Genomic DNA, 14,357 nt, shown 5'->3' with positions numbered 1-14,357 from the left:
TCTCTGTCCAATAATTTTAGGGTAAAAAGAAGGTCCCAATACTGTAAAAATAAAATGATATTCGTCAGGATGTGAATGTTTCCATTACTCAACCTTGATATGTTACCTCAGTATTGTAAACTCAAAGGCTGTGGTGTGAAGCTTAAAACTTAATATACCAAAGAAAATATTTATCAATTAAAGGGGTAGCCCATAAAGTTCACATTTCCCGAAATTCAATCAATAATTTCTTTTTGTGAGACCCTTCTACATGATAAAATGTAAGTCTCCATGTGCAAGGTCTTAGCTACCATTGGGGACACCGAGCTCATTTTTACATTGTGAATCATTACATTATGAACAATATACCCAGGACAAGATATATATGTGTGTGTGTGTGTGTGTGTGTGTGTGTGTGTGTGTGTGTGTGTGTGTGTTGTCAGACTTAACAAATCCCGTCAGGTGGCACAAAAAACATTACTGAGACTGTAGAGGCATCCCGTGGCTGTCATGTCAGTCATTTATTTCTGGCTGGGGTAATGACTGTTGAAATGTAGTTTAATATAGACACAAAGGAACTCAGGGCAAACAATCCACAATGAAATGCGGGTGTGCTGCTCGCCTCTGGTATCGCTAGACTCCAGAATGTCACATCTACTGTCCGCTTTTCAAACTGTTGTCAACCTTCAAAAGCATTCATTTTCACAAGCCTTTATTAGGCTGCATCAGAGTCTCAGCTAATTGTTCGGGGATGTATAACTCATCAAGTCCTGAGGGTTCTGGGCACAGGCAGTAGTTTCTGCTCCACTTCACTCCAGCCCAGCCTGAAATGTATGAAACTGTATCTACATTCATATTGCATAACCTAGCAGGCACTCTCAGGGCATCTTCACTTCCATCAGTGAAAACTATATTTACAAGTAAGACAATTACATGCCCCCGCAACCCTGTACGCAGGATAAGCGGTGGACGATGGATGGATGGATAGAAAATTACATGCCACTGTGCCAATGAATCCGCAGTGGTCTACTCTATCATAAGAACAATTATTTGATTGAGTCACTATAAGACTGCTGCATTTATTTCATAAAGGGCTTGGGGATGAGAATAAGTAGCAAATGAATCAACTAAACAGATCACATAAGTGCATTCTGCAGCTAATGTCATATTGCCCAGGTTAACTGAATAGACATAATACAACATATACTCTGTCAGCATAGATCACTCTTGTTTACAAGCTCCCTCGAATATGAGACCGTTAATATGAAAAGCCAAACAGCAAAAATAAGAGTATCATTTTAATTCAAATCAGTATTTTTTTTTCACATGTGCATGTACAAATGTATATCAGTGGCACAATGATACATTAATTACAGAGACATTTGCTTCCTTTTCAGAAAATGCATTTTCTTTTGTTTGTAAGGCAACATGGGTGATTCAACAAATAGTTTTCCACAAAATCAGTTGGTCAAACATATTCATGTATAGTAATAAGTTAACAAATATGACATCACATTGCATTGAATACATTTCATCATGTAAAATCAATGTCGTACAAAATAAAGTCAACAAGATTTGGTCTACAAAGTGCAGTGGCAACAATAGAAATATGTAGACATTAAAACTTCTGGATGCTGGTAAACATGGGTTGTCTCTTTGGTGAGTTTGAATAAATGATTTGTTTTCTTATTTCTGTATGAAAATATTTCACAACTATTAAGTAATGTTCTTTTTATGTTTATATAACATGAGGAAGTCATGGAAGGGTGTGCAGTGTTACAGCTGCACAGGTTGTGATGCTGGAAACAGAAACTCAGGTAAATATGTATTTACATCAATATCACTTTGCATGATTGATGATTTTATATAACAGCTAATGTCAGTTGAGCAGCACATCATCAAAAAACATTATTATTTATTAACATTATTTTGTTAATTAACAAAATATACAAATTACATCAATGTATGAAATGTACATTTTACGACAAGAAGTGATGAAAGAGTTTATGTTCTATACAACACCCTCATACAAATTTGAAATAAGAAATTCTGTATTTTGTTTTACTTTTTTAAATCCAACTCCACAGTAGATCCAGCAGATTTTAATCCTAAACATTAGAGTACCAAAACATTTAAAAATATACATAAACTAAAAATATGTATTCTTAAAACAGTTTGTGAAATATGGGTACTTTCTTTCTTGCTGAAAATTAGATGAAAAAATCAGTACCGTTGTCATGACTATCTTAAATGTGGCCTGTTAAATAGTTATATATGAAACTACAGCCTGCAACCTGTTAGCTTTTGCTTTGCATGAAAATTGGAAACAAGAAGAAGCAGATAGCATGGCTCTACACTAAGGTCACAAAATTCACCTGCCAGCAACTAAAAGTGTTAAAAAGTGTTAAAACTACATTTTACATGTTTTGTGCAGGACTATTTCTTGGCTGGAAGCAGGGACTTCCTTCTTGTCTCCATCAGGTCAAGGAAACCGTCAGCTACTCGTTTGGACAGAACCATGCTAGCTTTTTCCAGTCTGAAGGTTAAGCTATAAGCTTACCGGCGGTAGCTTCATATTTAATGGACAGATATGAGAGTGGTATCAATCTTCTCTTCTAACTTTCTGCAAAAAGCAAATAAGAATATTTCCCAAAATATCAAACTATTCTTTTAAACAATTTTCAATTGTTTTGCCTGACAGACAGAAATACTCTTGTGATGTTGTGTAGCGAGTTTAGGGACATACAAAGGAGGCATCTGCATCAAAACTTAATCCTGGAACATAATTCAGACATTTTTCACTCTACGTAATCCTTCTCAAAAATAATATTTCCTATTTCCTTCATCTTTTTTTTTTGTTGCAGAAATCAAAAGCATTTTGGGAGTTTAACATTACAGATATTGTTCTTCCCATTATTATGTGAGCAGCCTGAGCGGATGTAAGAGATGGCATTACAGGCCGGTAAAGTGTTTATGGAAGCAATTGGTGTTCACTTCATCAGGCTTTTTGTCTCTTGCCAGTGGGTTACTTGTAACACTGATTACTAAAAAGCCACAAGGATTTCATAAAGCTAAAAGAATTTAATCTGCTTTCCCTGTGCCTGCATGATAAGTCCATGCACTTAACATACATATACATTATATAAATGATTTAGAATCACTTTCCCAACTATACTTCTCTATATATACAGTATATATAGGGAAGTATAAACACCTTTACTAATTTGGAAGAGAGCTTAAATTTGGCCTCAGGGATATAACATATAACACATTAAATTGCTTTGTATGTTCACACCCTCCTTCTCTGAGGAGAAAAAAAGCAAAATCCACCAAACCGGAAGCGAAAAATGACGGTCGAAAGAAATAGGTACAGAGAGGAAGCATCACTTTCTAACACATATTTTAACAATGTTTACACAAGTACAGTACAGTACAAAAAATCATTGTAAAAAGTAACACAGATTTAAAGGAGATGACTTCTCTGAGGACAAATAAAGGCTCCGTTAGAATGGCTTGTTTGTATAAAATCACCATCACCATTGACCAAAACGTTTCACCACATCTTGTGAGGTGAAAACCAATTGTTCACTTCATGCTAAACTAATTTTAATCCTTTTGACAAGAATGAGAAGTGCCTCGCTGAATCTCATGTATTTTAGACCGTATTGTTTTGATTTAATTCCGGTGGACCCTTTTCTTCCCTAAAAACCTCTTTGCTAGTTGTCAAAAGCAGCTGTTGATGCCAAAGTACAGTTGTTTTTTTGGATCTTGGTTCTTGTATCTAACAACAATTGCAAGTATTCCTTGTCACCATCCCACCAAGTAACAATGGAGCAGATGTCTATAAAATTTGATGGATTATCTTGCACTAATAACCACTAAGCAGTAAGATGACAGCGATAAGAAGGCTGTAAGACTTGTTGTGATATGAGTTTGATGATGATGCCATTTTTAAGTCTTCTTAATACTCTAATCTCCAGAGAAATTCAAACCCTGCACCTCATGTGCAATATGTTATACTAGATAGACCCTCCAAGAACTTTATATGTCCAATCATACTTCCTGTGCAGTTAAAATGTACTTTTAGATGCTATTACTTGTTCTCACCAGACAACAGAAATCGCATTGCTCTTAAGTCACACTGGACACATTGTGGCCTTGTTAGAGGAATCAGTCTGTTCTGTAAATCACTTCATTGTCAAATCTGTTCCCTTACATGTTGTGCTGGAAATTATACGCTCCACCCACTGGTCACACAGCTGTGGTCTGTTTGATGCTGTGAAAGCTGATCCTGGTTGGAGATGTAGGGATGGACATGGCTCGTGCCACTCGCACTCGAAGAGCGTGGTTGTCCTGCCATCGGTGCCACCGTTTCCTTACTGCAGAACGCACCTAAAATGTTGAGAATAAATGTTTCTTGTTCCAGGCTTAAATACTTGTTGCTAATCGTATGTATAAAAATGTTTTAACTTTGAACATGTCTTCAAAGTTTGGACTAAGCTAGACATGCTATTGTTAAATGAAAGACTGACACCACTCTCATATCTGTTCATTCAATAAGAAGCAGGTGAAATTGGAGAGAAGTTAGTCTAGTTCTGTCCAAAGGTGAAAAAATCTGCCTACTAGCACCTCTAAAACTCACTAATTAACACGTTATTTCATGTCTGTTTAATCCGTACAAAAACTAAAGCTAACCTAACTGTCTCCTGTCTGTAGCTTCTCACTTAACAAACGGATATGAGAGTAGTATCGATTTCAATCTCATCTAACTTTTGGCATAGAGTGAATAAGTGCATTTCCCAAAATGTCAAAGTATTATTTAGTGTTGAATTCAGACTAGAATAGAAGGAATAGAAATGTATGAAGCCAGTGGAATTTTTTTACTCTAATTAACCACCTCACCACCCCTGAGTTTTAATTGTTCGAGGGTTGGGAGAGAGCAGCAAGAGGGTCCTTCATTTTTCACAAATAGTGTAATTCTTGTAATGGCATTAATGACTTTAAAACAGATGGAATTCCAGCAATTTGCTTTGATCTTAATTAGATGAAAATGACAGAGCTCAATTAAAGTATTTTTTAATCATATTTAAACACCATTATCAAAATGTTCCAATTCCCTACTGGAACAGAAAATTTTTAGCAGTTTTTGGTTTCTTTATGAAAGCTACCTGTCCTACTCCTGCTTGAACTTAACAAAGATTTTAACTAATCAAGTAAATCCATGTAGGGCTTTATTAAAATCATATATCAAGAAACACATTGACAATTTAATGAATTTTCATAAATACTGACAGTCTTTTTCAACTCCAGTGACTCACCTCTCCATTTAGAAAGCAGTAAAACACTGACACAAAGAACCCCTGCAGAATAAGACACGTTATTATTAGAAGGAGTAAATGCAGCTGTTTTGTGTAATGACACCATAATTAGACATCAGTGGATTCAGATGGTGCTGTCATGAGAAGAAAAGGAATTAGGCATTCAATTTTGGAAGCAAATGTTGTCATGCCAAATATACTGTAATTCTTGGTTGTAAAAAAGCTCAGCTTGAAATCCATTTTTATCTCCCACTCAGTCTTACATTTAAGTGCATCAGACAGAAAGATTTTCAAAAAAATCACCACAGAGCAGAAAACATGCCCACATGGCCCTTTTAATCCTGTCAGCTGAGAATGCTGAACATGAGGCAGGAGGGCCATGTTGTGTATAAGCCCTGCCAGGATGCTACTTCAAATCATCTTCTCACAAGAAGGCTCATAACTTGAAAAGTCAGAAAGAAAGAAGTGACACAACTCTGTGATAAAACATAAAGAAATCAGTATGATTCACATTATTCACTTTGCTTACAATGTGTGCTGGTTTTTGTTAGTATTGGCCAGTGTCACACTGTATCATTACCCTTATTCTCACCTGAAAAGACTGTAAAAAGGAGTTAAAATAGATGAAAACGATTTGTGAGATGTCATCCTCCCCCGGATTCACAAAGAAGAGCATGTAGGTGATGCCCAGCAGAGGTAGCAAGACCAGTGTTGCTTTCACTGCTTTTCTGTGAAGACAGGAATGGAGCATCAGCAGCCAAAAAATTACTAATATAAGAACTTGAATTTCATTTGATGATCTTGGAAAATGCGGGACAGTCAGTGGCAGTCTAGGGAAAAAAAGAATCACACCACCCCCTTGCTTCTCAAAATATCAACACAATATTAGAGATGAAGCCTAGTTTCCAAGATGGAAACAGATCCATGTTGCACTTTATTTTAAGGGTTTATATGATTTAACTAATGGCTAATAAATAATAATGTAATGCAATGCTTTACATATAACAAGTTTGGAATATAATTTTTATTTGTTAATAATGCATTTCAAAATTTTTATTAAATGCATTAATAAGGACTCATGTTTTTAGTTAGTTTTACCAACTAAAAGGTCTGCAGTTAAAAATGTTAATAAGTTCTTAAAATAGTTTTTACAATTATCCATAAAGTCTGCAGTTCTAAATGTTAATGTTGTCATAAATTGATTTTGGTTTGGAGGAACTGCAGATGAAGCAGTTGAACTGTCAATTGGACTCCTAAATACAGAGCTAGAAAAGATCTGGAAACCTAAAATGTTCAAAAAGGTTTTTAAATAAGAGGGATTATATTATATTAATTATTATATCATTAATATAATTTTTTTGCACACATTCTTAACATGCTGTGCCAAGCAAGCAATTTAAAGATCACAAAAAAATCACATCTTTCCTTGTCAAACTGACTCAAACTGTCTGTTCATATTGTTCATGCACATCTGGTCAAACTGGCGTAATTTTCAAAGAACCATCGTGCTCTATTTTTAGGTCAACAATTTATGTCTGACACTCCTGTCCTCCACTCACTAAAATCTGCATGGCTCATGTCAGCATATCTGTCACACAATAACTGTAAATCTAACTCGCACCTGAAAAGCCTACATTGAAGTTGTCTGAGCTGTAACACTGTAAACACCCTGTATACTCTAAATAATCCCAGAAGGACAAAAACACAGTTAAAGTAAAAGGAGAGAAAACACTCTCACAATTTAGCAGTCCGATGCACAAGCTGTGTGGGTCATAAATCAGGATTCCACACAGGTCACGTCTCTCAAGCACACAGCAAATCTCTGCATTTACTGATCAAGTCTTGTCAGACACATGAGAGGTTTTCCACCTCCAAAGATTACTGGTTGGACTAAATGAATTGACTTGCTCCATGAAGTACTGTAACTACATTGTGCTCACTCAGGTCAATTTGTTTGTCTAGACTTCCATTTTGAAAAAAATATGACAGCAACACATCAAGCATTTTCAACATAGCCCATAAATTCAAAACTTGATGTCTGCCATAGTCTCTTCGGGAATTACTGAACCAGCTGCTATGATGATAATGATTTTCACAGCCTTAAAACATTACATGTTGTCCTTGGAAGGAGCCAACAGGAGAAGTGTCATCTCTATACTGTATACAAGCATCCAACCATCTACACACTGGTGGACTTTGGGGATAAGAAGTGTCCTCTACGATGGTCCAATGTGCAAGGAAACACAGTGCAGTGCGCTTTAAGGTGTCCTTTGAGTGGAGAAAACACAATGCAGTGCATTAAAGTGTGCCCTTCCAGTAGAGAGAACACGGTGCATTTCCCTCTAGGGTGCCCTACATGCTAGAAAATCTGTTGGCCTCTACATGCCATAAAAGGTTAATTAGTCAATAGTTCCCTGTGTGTTTTTAGTTATACTTTAAATCTGAGTCACATAATAAAACAATTTTAACCTTACAAGGTTGGAATCTGGTTCACCATAAATTATTCACAGCTGGTGCCCTACACCCGCACTAACTCACCTGTACTGTATTGTTTCAGATGTGGTTGACGCTCTTAGTTTGGTCATAAGAATTCTTACTATGTTGAAGAGGAAAACAAAGTTTATCTAGAAAAAAACAACAACAAACAAAATACAAAACAATTAGTTTTGAACCCTGTGTAAATGGCTTACACTGAAATACACCAAGAGCAATATTCTGCTGCGAACAGACCCTGCTCATTAAATGCTGAGTAGGAGGAGGACAGGGCACAACACAAGACAAAGCCACCTCCTCTCCTAGCAAGCCAGTGTTGTGTTGTGAAGAGCACACAAATCAGATCTGGTCACCGCACTACTACATGTTGATAACAGCTTGTACATAACCATTATCGGATACATTCCTATGAATACAATTTGTTATTTTCAGGATTCTTATGTGTGGAAATACCTTAACCCATCAGGAAGATTAATTCCACCTGGCCAACAAGCTAGATGCAGGATGGAAATGGGTTTCATTATAAAACTATTTTCATTTCAGTGCAGATTTCATCAGTTTACACCTACAAGCAGCAAGCAGGCATTAGTGATAAATCTTATGTTAGTGTAAAATGTGTGTTGAATAAATGAATGGTTCTAACAACATAGTGTGGGAATACTAGCAGTGGATGTGCAGTGCGATGACTTTCTGTGTTGTTACTCACCAGGAGCACAAGAATAACCGGTCCCTGGTATATGTAGTCCATATATTTTCCAGGTTCTTTACCAAACCAACATCTGTTGACACAAGAAAAGAAAGAATCAATACCATCAAATTAAAGAAAATGTTTAAAAAGGCATTAGATGAACTTTTTTTTTATACTTACTGTTCATTTTCATAATACAACTTTCCTATGGCCCAGGCTACTATTATAGGACATGGAATACCTGTAATAAAGAAATCAAAAGATTAATTTAAGTCAGAAATAACAAAACATTTACAGAATAAGGGACATAGAATACTGTTAGAAAAAGTTCAATACAAAACATTAATTGTAATGTTTTAATAAATGTAGCAATCCACCATAAAATATATTTGGTTATATATATATATATACATATGCTGCATCAAGTCTGCTCTTTTTTAAGCAGTTCATTCTTGACTTTGTCAACCTGGCAGTGAGTTGACACGCTAAACGAGCAAAGCATCTTCTAGCTAAATGTCATTAGTGAGTATAACCAAATCAGATGTGTTAATAACACTGTGACAGAAAGCTGACCAGATGTGGTCACGTTTTGTAACTAGCTAGACAAAGTGGATCAGATATTTGTAACAGTGAAATGATCAGTGAAATGACCTTTAATGGAGCTGAAGGAATACAGGTCTAAACCTATTATGATCCCAGCTATCTTTAGGGCCTCTGGTGGAAGAGAGATTTAGTCTGCCCCACTTCCATTATTTCCTAATGAATTCTAATTAACGATTTCTCAAGACTTATAGCAGTGGCACACTGAGAAGTCTCGTCAATGGCGTGTGGCTTCTACATTGCAGCTGTTGTAAAAATGAAAGAACAAAATAATTATCCCTCATATTAATTCACCTGCATTTATAAACCAGTTTCTACTTTAGTATGACTCTTAACAAATCATTTTAATTTATTACATTTTAAATAATTAAGGTATTCCTTCATCTTCCATCCCTTTTAGCCTGCTTATTTTTGAATTTGTGAATTTCCCCAACAAGCAAATGATACTGTCTTTTAAGAGATGGAATATCACACAACAAACATCAATTACAGAAAATTAAAACATAATTTGTCACCCTACAGGGTATGTGGCTTATATATTGGATCAAAACCAAAAATGTGTTTAATCCACACCTGCAGGAGTGCCTAGTAAATTTCAAGTACTGATGAGTTGACCTTCCTTAAAGATGAAGCCACACAGATAATCGAATTGTCATTAGAATCACAAAAGGTCATTAAAACTAGATTCATGTGTGTGATATCTGCCTTTGATTGCTTCTGTGTCATTACCAATCATATGTAAACTGCTCATCTGCTAGTTATTTATTTATTTTAAAGTGTCTATGTTGTCAAGAACACACACTGGGGCTTAATGAATGAATCTTTTGATCTTATATTGTGAATGCAAACAATTTAAGAACTTCATCAATACTTGTGTACTTTTTGCTTGTTCTTACGCAAGATCAAAATTTGATAATGCCCTACACCACAAAAGCCCACATGCACAAAAGCTATAAAGTTGGGCTATAAAGTTTTTATAATGAGGATGAAAAGGCAATTTACTTTATGAAAACACACAAGAAAAATGTTCTACACTTACTAAAGACGACTTGCCTAAATGACAACAAAATTAGACCAATGTGCCCTCACGCACACACACACACACACACACACACACACACACACACACACCAGCCCATTAATTAATTATGATAGCACATGTCATTTATTGGGTTTTTAAAAAATTGCTGGACTAGCCTATAAGCAGTCCATTGTATTCATGTGCGTATCAAGGCACCATCTCCAAATCCGTGCCCCTTCTACGATAGAAAACAATTCCATTCAAAAAACATTCACATAATATTTAATGCACAGAATCACATCTTGGGGGGATTGCAGTTGGCAAGCTTTAATACACACCTGTTCACTAACTAAGACCACGCCAATTAAGGTAAAACAGGTAGTTTATTTGGTTAGCAAGAAGGTTCAGGAAGGAAATGATGGAGGGGTCAGGAGGGGAGGGATGAAGGGGTCGAGGGGGAAGGGATGAAGTGGTCAAGAACTGAGAAAAGGGAGAGAAAGTGGCCACTCTAAGGGTGAACTGCCACTATAGTGGCCGCCGAATCCAGTGAAGGGAAGTCATTCCAGCTCCACTGACAAGCATTGTTGAGTACGGCAAGGGACAGAAAATGAGAAAGAAGGACTGGCCTTGTGGGATGATACGGGTGGCAAAATTTAAGTGTCCAAGTAGGGAGAAAAGTTGGTGCTTGGTACAATGGTAGAGGTGATTGGACACTTAGAAATATGATGGAATTTCTTAGGTTGGGAGGGAGGCTTTAAAGGAAGTGGATAATATATCTTGGGGCTGCTCTTGCACCTGAATTTGGTGCAGATGGTTAGGTAACACGAACCTATTACAAGAAATGCCAAAAAAGAAGAAACTCCAGAATGAAAGTGCTGGTAATGTCAACCAGGCGTGGTGGCTGGAAGATATCCTGACGGAGGATGAGGTTATTGGTGTTTTGTCGACGAACCGGTGGTTGGATGGTCTTCAGGGCGGATTTAAAGACGTGGATTAGATCCATGTTTTGAGGTATCTGCGTGGTCAGAACCGTGCTGGATGGGGTTATGGGGGCAGCTGGTTCTGGTGTGGGCGCCGAAACGTTGCAACCTGAATCACTGAAGTTATTGCAAATCATTCTGCCACATTGGTACAGTACAGGCCTTCCCTTTGTTGGCTTCCTGAGGAATCAACCATTGCTTGCAACGTTTTCTGGTAGGATGGTAGGTGGTTATGGTGATGATGGGAGGTGGAGGAACAGCGTACATGAGCCTCGGAAAGGTGGGCAAGTTGTTGGTGGGTGGGGCATAAGGATAGGGAAAAGAAGTGGCAATGGTGCAGCTGGTGGCTGGATGAGAAGAGGTGCTGCACAGGTTGCAAGCCAGGTAGGAGCTTGCTGCAAATGCAAAGCAGTACGTTCTGAGTCAAGGTTGCCCCAGTAGGTGTCCTGATTAAATTGCTGTAGGCAACATATGGCCTGGGATGTGAAAAGGACGTGATTTAGGAAAAACCAGTGCCGCCGAACTGCGGAGCCAAATCAAAGGTGGACAGGTAGTCATTCAACTCGGCCCTGCAGCTGGGGAGGGGAACAGGGAAAGAACGAGAGGAAATGGAGTGGGTCCATGATGTGGAACACAGTGGCTTGTTGTGGCTGTGGCAGAGTGGACAGCAGCGCTGTTGGTGGTTGATGCGAGAGAGAAAGAATTGCTTGAGCGGGGGAGCAGAAGTAGCTATGTTAGCTGCAGCTGAAGGAAGGGAAGAAGAAAGGATGCCGGGATGGGGTGATGCACGTGCATCGGCATGCTGGGACCGCATAGAGCTTAGTTTGGAATGCGGAAGTGAGCAGCCAGCTGGAGTGGTGTTGGAGGTGGCTGTGTAAAGCTGGAAAAGCCTGGCTTTGTTGGCTGTCCAGTGGAATGGGATTTGCCTTTCCTTGAGTGCATGCTGAAGGTGGGCAATGGTCCATTCAGAGATGGTTGTGGAAGGAGCCAGAATTGGGGGCTGCAGGTTGGTTGGTGTGTGGCCGCGGGTCGAGTCTAGTGGTGCGGCTGGTTAGAAGTCGGGCGTCTGGAAGAGTGGACTTCCACCGAAAGTTGGCGATGTGTGTGTTCAGTGAAGTCGGTGCTGAGGAATTGGATCATGGAGCGCAGTCATGGTGAATGAGTGGCTGTTTTATTTATTTCTTTTAGAGTGTCATTCATTTGTTAAAATGTGTAGAAAAGTGAAGAGTATAGTAATATCTTCTGCTGATTTTGAAAATTGATTCCATGATGAACCCTGGTGGATTGTCTTGATGGTCCAGGCGCATTCTGAGAGGTGGATGGTGGACTGGAGCCAGAGGCTTCTGAAAAATAAAATAAAAACCGTAAATATGTTTTTTGTTTAACTTACTCATATACCAATGATTTAAAATGGGCATGTAGCTTAAAACAAAGATGGGTATATGGTAGGCTATAGATTAGGTAAAATTCATGTTTTATAGATGTACGTTTAATGTGGAATTACATGCAGTCAACTTTACTTTAGAAAATTTGGATTTATACTTACATTGTTTTCAGATCTTGCTTTCTGAAAGGGTAGGGTATGCTGTCTGGCGCTGACGGGATGTTCCCTGGCTGTGGTAAGTCACTGTCCAGTGACTGCTCAGAGAGAAACCTCTCCAATGATGGCTCCAATCTGCTCATGTCTGTTGTTTTGACAGTTTCCTGGCCAAGTCCCTTGCCTTTATTAGTTTGCCTGACTGCAGACAGTCATTTTTTGGTGTCCATTTTCAGATCAAACCTTTTTTCCCCCCACTTAATTTCAACAAGAGTTCTTTCTTCTGCACAAACAGCATTAATTGAACTGGTGAGCTCTTACCATGTTTTGTGCTTTTCTGGACCCTTAACCCCACTGCTCACACTTGACACAGTTTTTTCTAAATGAAACTTCATTAATTAAAGTTTCTATCTCTGCAAAAGAAAAGTTTTTTGCTAGGCAGCATTTCCTTTTATTTAACTTCCTTTTCTTCTTTTGTCTGAGTTACATTACCTGTCAAATGTGAGTGGCTTGTTGTTTTGCACAGGCAACTTAAATATGGTGCCATTATATGGGTTTATTGTGAGGAGTCCTAATGCTAATTGCATATATCCTGGTACATGCATCCAATTTAAGATCAATGCTATTCATCAACGTACTGAGATGGTTAAGAACAGACTTTGCTGTCAGCACACATTTCATGAATCCCAAGTAGGATTTTCTTATTTTCCCTGTATTGCTTTGTGCAAGAACAAATATAAGAGAAAAATAAGAAAACATTCATGCATGAGGCCCAATGTCCATTACATAAAAAGAAAATGAAAATGTCAGAATGGCTCAGGGAAGCATACAAGCATGTTTCCATGAGCATTTTTCTGCCTCATGATGGAATATTCTGACACTCTGCATTTCCTAATAGCTTAAGTCATGGTGAGCATAGATCATTTCTGCAGTCATGACGGGGCATCTACTCCACGTTCATAACTCATTCTATCACTGGAAGTCAGGCACAAAAGCAGGAAATTGTCTACACTTCACTGCAGTTCTGTTCATTTATAAATTCAAAGCCTCATCTTGAGTCTGTAGCACTAAAGGATCTCCCTTTGCTTCACTCGCCAACCAGACACAACTTAAGCGCTTTCATTCAAGCAAATGCTCATTTTGAATTGGGAAGGAATGTCATGTTACACTGTGGACCACAGTGTTATATATACAGTGTATATATATATATATATATATATATATATATATATATATATATATATATATATATATATAATATGTATATATATGTATATATGTATACATATACATATACGTATATATATATATACATACCTGTATATATATATATATATATATATATATATATATATACACGTATGTATATATATCATATCTAGACAAGAAAGCTCCTCACAATGCATGTTTGCCTGTACACCAAGCGTAGCAAGGGGGCCGAGGGCTAGTGAGTGTCAAGACCACTGTCCAGGATGAAACATCAAAGATCCAGGAGTACATCAGGAAGATGGCCCCCAAAGGTGAAGGGCTTAGTGAATACCTCAGGCAGCAGAAACCCGAGGGTGAGGACAAGGAAGATGAAGAACCTTCATAGAGGGACAAGCCGCTGCACGGCATGTACCACAGACAAATAGAAGAAGTGGCCGATATCAAGAAATCCTACCAATGGCTGAAAAAGCGCTAATCATGGCGGCACAAGAACAGGCACTCAGTACAAGATCAATAGAGGCTGGGGTCTACC

The 14,357-nt window shown here is 38.0% G+C and overlaps 1 protein-coding gene across 1 annotated transcript in view; it reads right to left on the bottom strand.

Annotated features, from left to right (window-relative positions):
• Positions 1-4,061: 4,061 nt before the first annotated feature.
• Positions 4,062-14,357, bottom strand: part of LOC123972501 (corticotropin-releasing factor receptor 2) — a 34,597-nt gene continuing 24,301 nt past the window's right edge. The window contains exons 7-12 of the mRNA XM_046052024.1: positions 8,659-8,719; positions 8,497-8,569; positions 7,836-7,921; positions 5,890-6,025; positions 5,298-5,339; positions 4,062-4,371 (exon numbers count right to left, since the gene is read on the bottom strand). Coding sequence (XP_045907980.1) covers positions 4,231-4,371; positions 5,298-5,339; positions 5,890-6,025; positions 7,836-7,921; positions 8,497-8,569; positions 8,659-8,719 — 539 coding nt within the window. The 3' untranslated portion in view covers positions 4,062-4,230. The remainder of the gene's footprint in view (positions 4,372-5,297; positions 5,340-5,889; positions 6,026-7,835; positions 7,922-8,496; positions 8,570-8,658; positions 8,720-14,357) is intronic.

This window comes from Micropterus dolomieu, linkage group LG06 (assembly GCF_021292245.1).
Source record: "Micropterus dolomieu isolate WLL.071019.BEF.003 ecotype Adirondacks linkage group LG06, ASM2129224v1, whole genome shotgun sequence".
NCBI lineage: Eukaryota > Metazoa > Chordata > Actinopteri > Centrarchiformes > Centrarchidae > Micropterus > Micropterus dolomieu.
The sequence above is the reverse complement of the archived record's forward strand: the minus strand, read 5'-3'. Positions and strand labels throughout refer to the sequence as shown.